Source organism: Triticum dicoccoides, chromosome 6A (genome assembly GCF_002162155.2).
Source record: "Triticum dicoccoides isolate Atlit2015 ecotype Zavitan chromosome 6A, WEW_v2.0, whole genome shotgun sequence".
NCBI classification, from domain to species: Eukaryota; Viridiplantae; Streptophyta; class Magnoliopsida; order Poales; family Poaceae; genus Triticum; species Triticum dicoccoides.
This window is the reverse complement of record NC_041390.1, coordinates 37298733-37312807: the sequence shown is the minus strand read 5'-3', so window position 1 is coordinate 37312807 and position 14075 is coordinate 37298733. Positions and strand designations below refer to the sequence as shown.

The 14075-nt window shown below is 46.6% G+C and overlaps 1 protein-coding gene across 1 annotated transcript in view; it reads right to left on the bottom strand.

Annotated features, from left to right (window-relative positions):
* Positions 1-5655: 5655 nt before the first annotated feature.
* The window catches only part of LOC119315587, a 17621-nt gene continuing 9201 nt past the window's right edge, over positions 5656-14075 (bottom strand). The window contains exon 3 of the mRNA XM_037590148.1: positions 5656-5818. Within this exon, the coding sequence (XP_037446045.1) occupies positions 5656-5818 (163 nt within the window). The remainder of the gene's footprint in view (positions 5819-14075) is intronic.

Here is a 14075-nt window from a genome sequence, read left to right as displayed (position 1 = left end):
CCCTCTCTGTCCGCTTCCTTTTATCTACTCCCGTCGTGCTCAACACCCTTCTCCCTCGGATGCGCCCACTTCCACTTCCACTCCTTCCCTGTTGGGTCTCATTCCTTCAGAACCACCTACCCCTCCTGCTCCTCGGTATAATCTGCGTGATCGCCACACTCACCAGCCTCCTGCGTACTATGTTGCTGCTGCTACCACTCTTGTTGAGCCATCTATGTATCGAGGCTGCTGCCCATTCTGAATGGCAGCATGCTATGGCAGAGGAGATTCATGCTCTTGAGCGCACAGGCACTTGGGACCTTGTACCCCTGCCTACAGGCGTTAGATCCATCACTTGCAAATGGGTCTACAAGGTTAAGACACATTCAGATGGTTCTCTCGTGCGCTACAAAGCTCGTCTTGTTGCGCGTGGGTTCCAGCAGGAGTATGGTCGTGACTATGATGAGATTTTGCTCCTGTTGCTCAATGACCACTGTTCGCACTCTTTCGGCTGTTGCTGCTATTCGGCAGTGGTCCATCTCTCAATTAGATGTCAAGAATGCCTTCTTGAATGGTGAGATGCGGGAAGTGGTCTATATGCAGCCGCCTCCTGGCTATACTGTCTCTAATGGCACTGTCTGTTGCCTTCGGCGGGCTCTTTACGGGCTGAAACAAGCTCCTCATACCTGGTTTGAGCGTTTCTTCGTCGTCATCACAAGGATCGGGTTCTCCGCTAGTGTTCATGATCCTGCTCTGTTTATTCACACTTCTCGCGGTCGCACCCTTTTACTACTCTATGTTGATGACATGATTATTACAGGGGCTGACCACCAATTCATTGATTTTGTGAAGAAACGTCTACATGAGCAATTCTTGATGGCTGATTTGGGTTCTCTTCGCTACTTTCTTGGACTTGAGATCATTTCTTCCCTGAGGGTATTTATCTCTCTCAAGAGAAGTACATCCAAGATCTTCTCACTCGTGCCTGCCTCGCTGATCAGCGCACGGTTGACACTCCTATAGAGTTTGGTCTACGTCTTCGTCCTGGTGAGGGTGAACCCCTTGCAGATCCCACACGCTACCGCCATCTTGTTGGGAGCCTTGTCTATCTAGGCATCACTCGTCCTGACATTTCTTATGTTGTGCATATTCTGAGTCAGTTTGTCTCTGCTCCCACTCAACTTCACTATAGTCACCTTCTTCGTGTTCTTTGTTACCTTCGTGGTACTGTGACTTGTCGCTTATTCTTCCCTCGCTCCAGCTCTCTTCAGCTTCAGGCCTACTGTGATGCTACCTGGGCCAGCGATCCCACTGATCGCCGCTCTCTCTCTCTCTCTCTCTCTCTCTCTCTGCCTATTGTGTTTTTCTTGGCTCACCCCTGATTGCTTGGAAGACCAAGAAGCAGACTGTTGTATCTCGTTCCAGTGCTGAGGCTGAGCTGCAAGCTATGGTGTCCATGACTGCATAAATTACTTGGCTACGGTGGCTTCTTCAGGATTTTGGTGTTTCCACTGCTGCACCGACCCCTCTACTCTCCGACAGCACTGGGGCACTCAGCATTGCCCATGATCCTGTTAAGCATGAGCTCACCAAGCACATCGGTGTTGATGCCTCCTACACGCGTTCTCAGGTGCAAGACAGAATTGTGGGCCCCTCAATATGTGCCCTCGGAGCTTCAGCTTGCTGATTTTCTGACGAAAGCTCAAACACGGTCCCGACACAGCTTTTTCCTGTCCAAACTCGGTGTCCAAGATCCCCCTTGAGTTTGAGGGGGGTGTTAGAACAGGGTTGTGTTGTGTGTGTAGTTATCATATTGTATAGGGGCTTCTTCGCTTATTTCCCTTCATGTATATGTGATGGCATGTTGGCCCGATGGAATACATGCTCACTTCATAACAGATTCTTCATCCGACAGGAGAGAGAGTCCCCAACCGCTGCCGGCGGCGAGCCGGTGGGTTTCCCCTCCCTCCGCCTGCCGTTTCGGCGGCGGGAGGAGCAGGGTACCCCGATTCCCCGTTTCTCACTGGTAGTAGGTTAGGGTTAGATTTTTCTGGCAGTGGTGTTGTGATGGAGGCGGCGTCATTCTCTCGAATAATTTGTCCCATGCTCCAACCCCATCGCGGTGGTCCTTCCCCTTGAGGCGACAAGGAGCGTGGGCTTCATCTTTCTCGTCGGATGGTTCGTCCATTGAGGCTTTTGTTTTCGGGCTTGGTAGACGAGGCGGCGGCATCGACCAAGCTATGGATGTGTGTCCTCCGGCTTCCTCCCCGTTGCGGCGGCGTGTGCTCCGACACCGTTGTGAGGCCTATAGGGTCGTCATGTTTAGGAGTCAGACGGCGTCCTTCGTCTTTCACGGCGGCGGCAGTTTGCAGAGTTTGGATGTTGTTCCAGCGCTTGCTTGCTTGATGGTTGCAGGATGGCGGTTCTGCTTTTCTTCATCGACAACATTGATTGAAGACTATGGATCTGTGGCTCGAGTTGCACGGGGTTGGACCCCAGCCGACACGCCACAACGATATGTGCTTCGTCGTCCATGATGAGGGATGCTTTTTTCGGCTCACAAAGCTTCGTAACGATGGTGCGACAACAGCTCTTTGGCATGTGGGTCCTGTCTCCTCAACCGCCGGCGACGACGGTGGGTGGTGGCAGGCGAAGGCTCCGTGCAGCGATTAACACCCTCATGGATGTGTGTTTAATGTTCATTTTTGTGGGGTGTTTTTGGCTGTTGTGCTCAAACGTTTGAGCCCTCTGGTGTTTTTCCGGCGTGTGCTACGTTTGTTGTAAACTGTTGTATTGAATAAATAAATGTAGTAGCCTTTCAAAAAAAATTCTCTCTAAGCCAATCTCTTGCATGCACAGTCTCTCCCCGCTCTCTAGGTCTCTTTCGAATCTCTCACATCTCTCTGGGCCGATGTCTAGCATACACACTCTCCCTCATGTCAACTCATACCATTCTGACTCACACAAATATCATCTTTCTTCGGGTCGATGTCTCTCTCACATACACGCGCATTGTAGAGTACATATACAAAGAGAAGACGCGCACACACGCACTCATTTTCTCACACACTCGCAGGTAAGTGGTGGAGCGCATTAGCATACAAAGAGGCAGCCCACATGATTGACCCGCGGTTGTTCATTGCCAGGAAGCACACGTGAACAATGCAAAGTGCAATCTAGAAACGGTCCTAGACACTTCTAAATAAAAATAGTTGTGTGATTTAATAAAACAAATTGACAATACGGTTGCAGGTTAACTATTTTTGCCCCCCTTTTAACGTCATTTGAAAAACATAAAAGTATAAAACCAACACCAAGACTGAGTGTCAATGTTAACTTTCCAGGATAGAACAGCGACAGCCCCCACATATTAGCCTACCTCAGTGAAACATTAGCCAAACAGCAACTGAAACATCAAATACACCCCGCATATTTGATGCTTGTACAACCTTTAGGCCTACAAGGATCAGCACGAGTACGACTAAAACATCCACGATTGACCTCAGTAGCTCTGGGACGCCGCTCTCAGTTCATTTTCCTTCTACATTTCTTACTTTGAAATCAGGACTAGCTAGTTGGTTTGGATGGCTGAATTTTGGGTCGACCTGTGACCACAGGATACAAAACCTCAATCCCTCGCATGTCATAACGACCTGCACCAGTCATGCTTCAACTACTCAAGAAAATAAATAAAGGATCTCCCAGGACTTCAGGAAGCCACCAGCAGCAGAATTAGGTTCGGTAGTGATTCGCAAAAGAAGAATTCGGGTAGTGACGGATTCGTCCATTTCGCCAGGTCCTGCTCTTGAGTGGCGCGTCAGACATCAGTGAGCCTTGCCAGCGATGACAATCTACCACGGTCTGAAAAGATAGCATGCACAGATATCAAAACCAACACCTAAACTTAGCATTTTACAGTCTGATTACATAAATACAACACGTGCCAGAAAAATAAAAGAATGATTCTAAGAAAAATCTGGAAGAAAGTAGAGACGTAATAATATCATATTTATCAACAGCTTTCCTTGCATGTTTAATACTGCCCCCATCCCACAATGTAAGACGTTTTTGCAAGCTTAGCTTGCAATTGCAGAAACGTCTTACATTGTGAGATGGAACAAATGTAGTCCATGACAAGTTTCAAATTTCAGATATTCAAATTAAGCCGGTTTCCCAGGCCACACATTCAGTTTGCACTAGTGCACACAAATGGGCTAGCAACATCGACATGTCAACGAGTATTGATTACACAGCATGACTTTGTTCCCAAACAAAACCAACAAGCTAAGCAAACACACAGGCGCAGTAAAGAAAACGCTGGCTAACGGATAAGCACAAGGTTGTTTAAATATTTAGGAATAACCTAGCAGCCCCTTCGCTCTTCATCAAATACATAAAGTTCGGAAAAATTCTAGTCATTGGTTTCTTTCTCTCGGTGTGGCCTGTTATGAGAGGCTTAAACTAGTGTTTTCCTGTTTCCTATTTACTTTCCATTCCCATCCTCTACCATTCTTTTTTCAGCTTTCCTTGTATGGACATTTTACTCCTTCTTTAATACAATGATGTGAGGCCCTCCTGGGCATTCAAGACGAAAAGAAAAACGCTGCTAGTCCATCAACGGCCCTAGAGATAAGTAGAAATTTAAGGGTTAATGATGCAATTACCCCTGCTTCCCATGGACCGCTCCATAGAATAGCACAAGAATAACATGACTTGAGTCCATATCTCACAAATGACCACACAAATTTTTTGCTCTATGACAGGCTGACAGCATAACCTTAACAATGTAAAATATCTGATTTCCACCTATTAGATGAGGTTTTCAATCTACTTACAAATGGTAAACATTTTACTGTGATGTCAAATTGTGACTCGGATTTGTATCTCCAATTGTTTGTCCAAAAAAGCTGACAGTGACGCTGCTACTTGACATCCCATCTGAAGACAAGACCAACACAGAACCTGATATACAAATTTCATGAAAGGGAAATGGCAGACAGATAGACTACACATGATTCTAGTTCCAAGTAACTCAGTTGAGCATTAGCTAAAAAGTAACAGAAATATGGCTGACATACTAAACAGAAGTACAACTTCTAAATATTATGATCAGGGTGAAATTGATCGTAATGACCTGGACCATCTGTATGTAAACTCCTAAAAGGAAAAATAAACAACTTGGTAGTGGCAAATCTAAAAGAAAACAGCAGCAGCAGCAGACTAAGAGATCAAGTAATATTTGCTGCCGGTAGCAATGCCATGATCTGAAAAGATACCATGCAGAAAACTCATAACTAAGTCTTACTTAGTGTTCCACTTTGGTAAGCTATGTGCTAGTGGTAATATCAGAGGTTACAAGACTGAGCTTAAGATGTAAGCTTTAGCTATGCCAAAAGTAGAATGTTTTTCCAACAAAGTCTGAAGCAAGATAAGATAACAGGAACATACTAGATTGACAAGGCTATATGCATATTTGGCAATTCAACCAATGCGTGTCATCATGGTCCTTAACAGGTAAATCTTAATAACAAAATCATGTTCTATTTTCCAATGTCACATGTTACATATTTTCTAGCAGACACAAATTTGAATTTGGCAAAATCTATACAGGAATACAAACTAACAAACAAAGAACATTACTTGCAATATGACTGACTGTTCACAACCAAGAACCAACTATGTAAGCAAACATATGGAATCTGTAAAATGAAGAGCAACAGAATCAACAGCTGGTACCATACCAGGAGTGTAGAAGCTCATGTAGGGTAAAACGGAAAAGTAGACCCCAAATTCATCAACTTTCTTCACCAGCCCGGACTTGAGCTCGAGCGTGAATAAGCTACCGGACTCGCGGTCTAAGCCTACGGCCAAGGGCCGTCGGCATAGGTCCTTTGCCGTCGGCATAGATCTATGCCTACGGCTGCCGTCGGCATAGACCCGTCGGCGTAGATATCGTCAGCGTAGTCTTGTCAGACCGTCGGCGTAGTATAGCCGTCGGCATAGGTCCCTATGCCGACGGCCGGGGTCAGCCGTCGGCATAGTTTAGCCGTCGGCAGTGTTTTTCCGTCTGACGGCAACGGACGGCGCCGTCAAAAGCGCTGACGAGTCATGGGACGCCACGTGGCAGAGGTACGCCAACGGCTTGGCCGTCGGCATAGGTAGAAATCTATGTCGACGGCCTAGCCGTCGGCGTACCTCTGCCACGTGGCATCCCGTGGTGCTCCTGGTGGCAGTGCTATGCCTACGGCAAAGCCGTAGGCATAGATGGAATCTATGCCGACGGCTTTGCCATAGGCATAGATCTGCCACGTGGCAAGCCCTGGTAACTCTTGGGCTTATATATGCCGACGGCTTTGCCGTAGGCATAGTTTTTTTTATTTTTTTTATTTTCCCTGTTTTCTCTTTTTCAATTCATTTGACAGCATTTCAAAGCAGAATAATATGGAATTGTGCAGAAATATGACAGTTCATCATCTAAACATACTCAAGTTCATCATCATCATCTAAACATAGTCAAGTTCATCATCATCATCTAAAGATCATCACCGGCGGAAGTTCATGAACATAAAAGTAGTGCAAGACATGGAACATCATAAAAGTAGCAACATGAAAGGCATGGCACGACGGCCAAATGCACGGAATCATCATCGACATCAAGCAAGACCACCTCCGCCAAAACCACCACCAAGACCACCTCCGCCAAAACCACCACCACCAAGACCACCTCCGCCAAAACCGCCACCGCGACCACCATCACTCTGCCAGATCGGAGTGACTGGGGTCGACGGAGCAGTAGTCGAGCCACCGGTCCCCTACATGTTTCAGAAAAGATTCTAACGGTAAATATGATATGATAGTGTTGAATGAACGAGAACTAGTTTGCCAGTAGTTAGGCAAATGTACTAACCGGACCATCACTGCCTAGTGCCACCCATTCATCGAAAGTGGGCACGTGTGGGGGTTCTCCCGCAGGTGGTGGTGGGGGTCCCATTTGTGGTGGATCCGTGCGGTTACTCCAAGACGCCAACATAGCCTGGATGTTAGTTAAACAAGCAAACTAGAAGGTCAGAAGGAATGAAAGTGCAAAAATTTAGCTTGGTTTTAAGAGGGCAAAACTAACCGCCATCATCTGACGGTTGCAATCATCATTTGCCTTCACTCGTTGCAAGTACTCTCACACCTCGAGATTCCTATGCTCGACAAAGGCCTTATATGCCTACATAATTTAGGTTGTTTCTAAGTGAGCAATGCTGAAAATGAACTGAGAATGCTAGATAGAAAAAGATAAAGGGGAAGTACTTACAGCATGCTGGCGGGCTAAGGGAGTCTGTGAACGCCCCGTACTCTCTAACTGGCTCGGGTTGGTAGACCGAAGCCGTGTGTACGAGATCGAAGGAGTTATCAAGCCATCGAAACACGGATACCGGCCATGTGACTTCCCCTGGATGGCCACCACCGCCGTGTCGTCGATCTGAGACTGGGCGACCTCAGGAATAGGAACATCCGGATGCAACTTCTGATAGTGCTGAGTGTAAGACTCCAGGTGCTCCTCGGTCTTGCTGTAGTACTGGCTCTCGCCCTCCTTGGGATGACTCCGCTCGCGGGCCAGCTTCCACGACTCAATGTCTGAGAGCGTCCTCTTCAACTTGTCCTCCTGCAACGTCAAACAAAAGTTAGCCATACATAAGAACATGACGGTAAAGAAGAACAGAAATGCATCATGCATATAGATATACCTTCATGGCCTTGAAGCCCCAGTGGTTCCTGTTTCCTTGGCCGTGTGTCCCGTCTTTTCCACGGTTAGCCCGGGCCTTGATGCTCTTGGCAGCAAACTCTGCATCGTCGCCGAGCCACCTATCCACCAAACTCGGCCATCTGTCATGCCTTCCATAGCACCAACGAGGAACAACCTATGCAAATTTTGGAAGCATGACATGTGAGCACGAAACATATAGTTGAATGCTTGAAACAATGATAAGTTAGTAATAGTTACCATCATGAACTGCTCCCTGTTCAAGGTAAGTCGCTGCCTCTACGCTTGAGTTTTGGTCATCTTTTGTTGTAGGTAGATGTGGTAGTACTGCGAGACGGCAACCTAGCGCACCTCGTACTGCAACTGACGAGCTTTCTTCTTTGCAGCCACAAGCAAGACCACGTCGGCTCTGGCCTTGTGCTCGTCAAGAACTCTATAGAGTTGCTGCAATCATGCATAAACCAGAAGCAAACAAGGCATGAGTGGAGTGATTCAATGATAAACTATGAACGAAACTGAAGACAAGTGATTCAGAAGAGAACTTACCCAAAATTTGGTGATCACGGCCTTAGCGGTCGTCCCGTACTCCGCATTGCTGTAAGCCTCGTAGTGGGCCCGGCTCGTGACCAAAACCCGCAGCTGCGGGTCCCTGTCTGGCCGCGGGCAGAATAGGCCAGGCCAAAACTCCTTCAACAGGACAGATAAGGCCGTTAGGTTTACGGCCCTTTCCGCGAAGGATCCAGTTTCTGCAAAAGAATCAAATGATTGCCATGTGTACAATAAGAAAATGTTGTCATGTGTTGAAAATATGATTGAGAGGCACTTACTCTGTCCCCATAGGTTCAATGAGCCACTTGTGCTCCTCGATAGAAGGTGGTGTATGTAGTCCGGCATTACCACGCAGCCACCCCTGCGGAGCACCCGGTGGCAAGTCACCCCACAACTCGGGATCAACATCCCCTCCACCCTCCTCGCCCTCCTCCTCACCCTCCTCCTCGGCCTCCTCCTCCTCGCCCTCCTCCTCCTCACCCTCCTCCTCCTCGCCATCAGGAACATACTCCTCCTCCTCAGACTCAGAAGGTGCCTCTATATAGGAGGGCATCGAAGAAGACCCTCCTATTTCGGACACGGCCCGAAGTTTTTTGCCCCGACTGCCTCTCCCCCCACCTCCTCCTCCTCTAGGGGCTCTCCCCCCACCGCCTCCTCCTCTAGGGTCTCCTCCCCCGACCCCTCCACCTCCCTGTGAGGTGTCATCCTCGCGTAGTCGGGAGGGAACCTTGTGGGCTCGTCCACTCCGAGTAAGTCCTTTGAATTTACTGAGGAAACTGGCGCCGCTGGACTTGCCCATGATTAGAAAACCTGCATTGAGAAGAGAATAAACAATTAGTAAGGATATCAATTAAACAAGCATACAGGAAAAACATTAATACTAGAAGAGCACATTAAGCATACTATTGTAATGATCATTAAAAGAACTTACATTTTCTAGAACCCATATGAATCATCACTATTGTAATCTATTTGTGGACCGGTCTCATCATCACTATCACGCATATCTTCTTCGTTGTCTGACAGAGGTGGAGGCTCTTCCTCATCGTCAGCGTCTTCATTTAACTTTTCAAGCATAATTATGTCTTTTTGATTCACAACTGCATCACCATCAATCCGTGCGTCGTCGTCATTTGGGTCCGGGTCAACATAACCCAAGTCATCATCCTCGTTGTTTCGGACCACGTCATCATGTTCCTCTTGATAGAACACTCCCTCGTATGTCATGGGGTTTATGTTGTAGTAATCATCATCGTTCGGGTCCGGTAGCTTACCATGCGGCGACACCTTGAACACAACTTCCCAACCCTTTAGGTACTCTTTCTGGCATGGGTAAGGCAGATAATATACTTGTGTGGCCTGGGTAGCGGCGATAAAGAGATCAGCTCCGGCATAGACGGTTGATGGTTTAACTTCAACTAAACCAACAGAAGGCGTATGTCTCAGACCCTTTTTGGGGTCGAACCATCGGCATTTGAACACAGTGAGACTTAGGTGTTCGCGGCCACGTTTGAATGTAAGCTCGTATATTTTTCCTACCCTTCCGTAGTAATCTACTTTATTATCTCCTTCAGTGAAGACTCCGGTATTTATGGTTTTGGGATCAGGCCGACTGTTCTGGTGCTCCTCTGTATGGAAGCGATACCCATTCACATCATACTTTTGGCATGTCATGACGACAGGGTCAAAACCCATGGAAACCCATCTCAATTCTTCATCCATTGATTCGGTCGGATCATTTCCCTACAAGTTTAATTGAAATTATAGGGTGCGTGAGTTTAATTGAAATTATAGGGTGCATGAGTTTAATTGAAATAGGTAATAGGGAAGTGTGAAAAATTACTTTCTCCATGAACCATGCAACGAAATTTTTCCTTCCATCAGCACCCTTTCGGAGAAGAGCAAGTGCCTCCGCTTCAGTAGGAGGCAGCATTCCCGTCCATTCTTCTTCAATGAATCGACTACAATAAGAAAAGCGGTATAAGAACTAGGCAAAGTAAACATAACGAATTGACTAAAAGAATGGTGCAAAGGTATTACCTCATCCACTCATCCTCAACTTCCTTGATGTTGTGCAAGATATAGAACATGACATCCTCCCACTCATCTCGTGGCATGAGATAAGGTTTCGAGCATCCAACCCTACCACCTTGCCCGATGAATAGAGGCAACTTGGGTTTATACTTGGGTTCTTCTGTATTGTATCGAGACACCTTATTGTGCAACGTGGGAACATGGTCCGGATAGTAGGCTGTCCTGAGGTCTGCCACCTCCTCTAGGATAACTGCCTCAGCTATGGAAGCTTCAATCTTAGCTTTGTTTCCACATTTCTGTCTCAGATGCTTGTTCTGTCTCTCAGGGCCGTACTGCCAACGATTCTGCACAGGGCCCCCCAACAATACCTCGTTCGGGAGGTGCAAAATGAGATGTGTCATCGAAGTAAAGAAGCCTGGCGGGAAGATCTTCTCTAACTTGCATATCAACTCCGGCGCCTTCTTATGCATTTCTTTTATCTTCTCAGGACATACTTCTTTAGCACAAAGCGTGCGGAAGAAATGGCTTAACTCCGCAAGCACACGCCAGACATGCTCGGGAACATAGCCCCGAACCATCACCGGCATAATCCGCTCAATCCATACATGATAGTCATGACTCTTGAGACCGGTCACTCTGCCCGTTGAAAGATTGACCCCCTTACTTATATTCGACGCATAACCATCAGTGAACTTCACGATGTGTTTCAGCCACTTGAATGCCTCCATCTTATGATCCTTTTTAAGTACAAAGTCGGCATCTGGCTTGAACCAAGATTTTCGACTGCCTGTGGGAGGCTGCATGTGTAGACGTGGTCTATCACAAATATTCTGTTGATTAACTCTAGCATTAACATTATCCTTTGTCTTATCAGGAATGTTGAGGATCGTGTGAAAAAGGGACTCTGCGACATTCTTTTCGGTGTGCATCACGTCTATGTTGTATGGAAGTTTGAGGTCCTTAAAATAGGGAAGCTGCGTGAAGGGGGTAATGTGAGTCCAGTTGTGCGTCTCACCATATCCTTCAAAAAAAATTCCCTTTACCTTTTCCTTTGCCCTCGCCCTCGTCTTCGCCTGCGGCTTTGCATTTGCATTTGCCTTTCCCTTCACCGGCAGGCTTAAGAGCTTTCAGCTGAGCAAGCACATCCGCACCAGAAAACATTGGAATCTCGTTTACTTCATGGACAACTTTGCCTTTTGTGAAGTTCTTCTTGTCTTCCCTATCAGGATGGTCTGGAGGGAGGAACTGTCGATGCAAGTCAAATGCAACATACTTGCCACCCTTCTTCAGCCAAATGAAAATCAAGGCCTGCATGCACACTGGGCAAGGCATCTTTCCACTTGTACACCATCCGCAGAACAGGGCATAACCGGGAAAGTCATGCATGCAATATTGTAGCCAAACTTTCATCAAGAAATTTTTCTACAGATGTCGGTCGTATGTCAACCTCGGGAAGTACCAAGAATGGTGCAAATCATCCACCAACGGCTGGATAAACACACTCAAATTCTTCCCCGGATATTCAGGCCCCGGAATTATAAGCGACAGGAACATGGTCTTGCGTTGCATTATGCCGCCGGGAGGGAGATTGAGAGGAATAACAAATACGGGCCAACAGCTGTATGGATTAGACGACATACCATATGAATTGAACCCATCACTTGTTATAGCAATTCTGACATTCCCAGCCTCGGCTGCTTCCTCCGGGTACTCTATATCGAATGACTTCCATGCTTCACCTCCTGATGGATGTACAATTTTTTTTGGATTCTACCTTTTCCCTTCCTTGTGCCACTTCATCATTTTGGCAGACTCCTCGGTGATGAAAAGGCGCTGCAGCCTTTTTATAAAATCAAGATACCGAAGAACCTTCACAGGGATTTTTAGCTGCTGCTTCTGACCATGCTTATCGACCACCTCAATATACCGAGAGGAACCGCACTTCCTACAGTACTTGTCATCCGCATACTCATGCCTAAACAAAAGGCAATTCTTTGGACAAACATGTATTTTCTCATAGTCCATGGAGAGCGCCTTCATGATTTTCTTCATAGCATACATGGTTTTCGGCAGTTCATGGCCCTCAGGCAGGCTGTTAGCCCATACTCCCAGAAATGCTTCGAAGCAACCTCGGCTACAGCCGTACTCAGCCTTGACTGCCATCAGTTACGAGATGGCATCCAGCACAGACAGCTTGGCACCCTCATAGAGAGGCTTCTTTGACGAGGCCAAGATTTCCAGGAAGGCCTTTGCGGTTTCCTCCGGCTCCTCCGGTTCATTCGCTGAATGTGACGGAGGTGTCGGCTGTGTAGCAAAGACATCATCTAGCATGTCTATAACCCCATCGTCCTCATAACCAGCAACGCGTTGTCGTATCACATCCTCTCTACCATGGTCCCGCTGGGCAAAGTTTATCGGCATATTAAAGTTGGGCATAAATCCATGCGTGCGAAGGTGCTTAGTCATCTCACTCTTATCTCTGCGGATACGTCTCTTACATTTGGCACACGGGCATTCTGGCACCATCCTCATTGGACTACGGAATATCTCTTTCAAAAACACATCAGTTTTCTCGACCCACTCTGTTGTTACTTGATTCCGACGGAAAAACCCACTATACATCCACTGATTATCTGCCATCTCTGCTTTATTGGAAGCCACACAACAAAATTAAGGATTCATTTAAATTACTCACATCAATATTTTATTTTTTACAAGGTTGACGAGAAACGACATTTAATCCACCTACATCTCTAATAGGTAAAGATGGGTCCTAATCCCACCCGAGAATGTGTAGATTGAGTACGTTGTCCATGCTCTACCCCATTCTGAGACAAAATTTCGGCAGCACCTCCCCGCTGTTCTCCAAATACACGTCTCGGCAAAATGCCGAGAGAATGTGCATCCGGAGAACAACAGGGAGGCGCCACCGAAATCCTGTCTCGAAACGGGGTAGAGCATGAACAACGTACCCAATCTACACATCCTCGGGCTGTCCGTGGAAAGCGCTGGACAATCCGAAAGAGCTGCGGTGATAAATATGCAATTGAATGCATATTTATCGATGCAACCCTTTCGGACGGGAGACCTAGGTTACGCGACTTGATGTGAAAATTTAATCTAGTTAAAAGAGGCTAGGAGGTGAAGGTGGATTCGTAGCTCACCCTTCACTGTAGAGGAAGTAGTCGAGCAGCGGCAGGATCACGAACCAAACCCAAACGACGAAGGCTCCAGGGAGATGAATACCACAAAGCCTGTAAATTTTACCGAGTCAAAAAAATTGACGGCACCACATCACATAAAGCATTGACACTTCAAACTATGAAAAAAAATCATATTGCTAATGACATCTAGTCAAGGTTTTAGATCATCATGATACTTCAAATCCTAATTTTCATCAAGTGTCAAATTTTGTTCTTTAATTTTTTTAGCAAGATCATCATGATAAAATAACTACTCATCAGATACCAATTTTGTCAACATCACAAAATGAAACTATAGCTATTTGACAACATCTCAAATATACCAATTTCGTTCTTCAAATTTGAAAACATTTAACAACATCACTAAGTTGACCAAAGCTATAATTAACCAATATACATTAATCCATTCGTTCATCCATACAACATGCATCTATCACATAACAAGCAGTAAAAAATGCAAAAAAATGAAAAAAAGAAAACATTTCGGGCGGCAGGGGACGGTGAGGCAGGGGCGGCCGGGGCAGCGGCGAGCAGGGGGCGGCAGTGGAGGGCCGAGG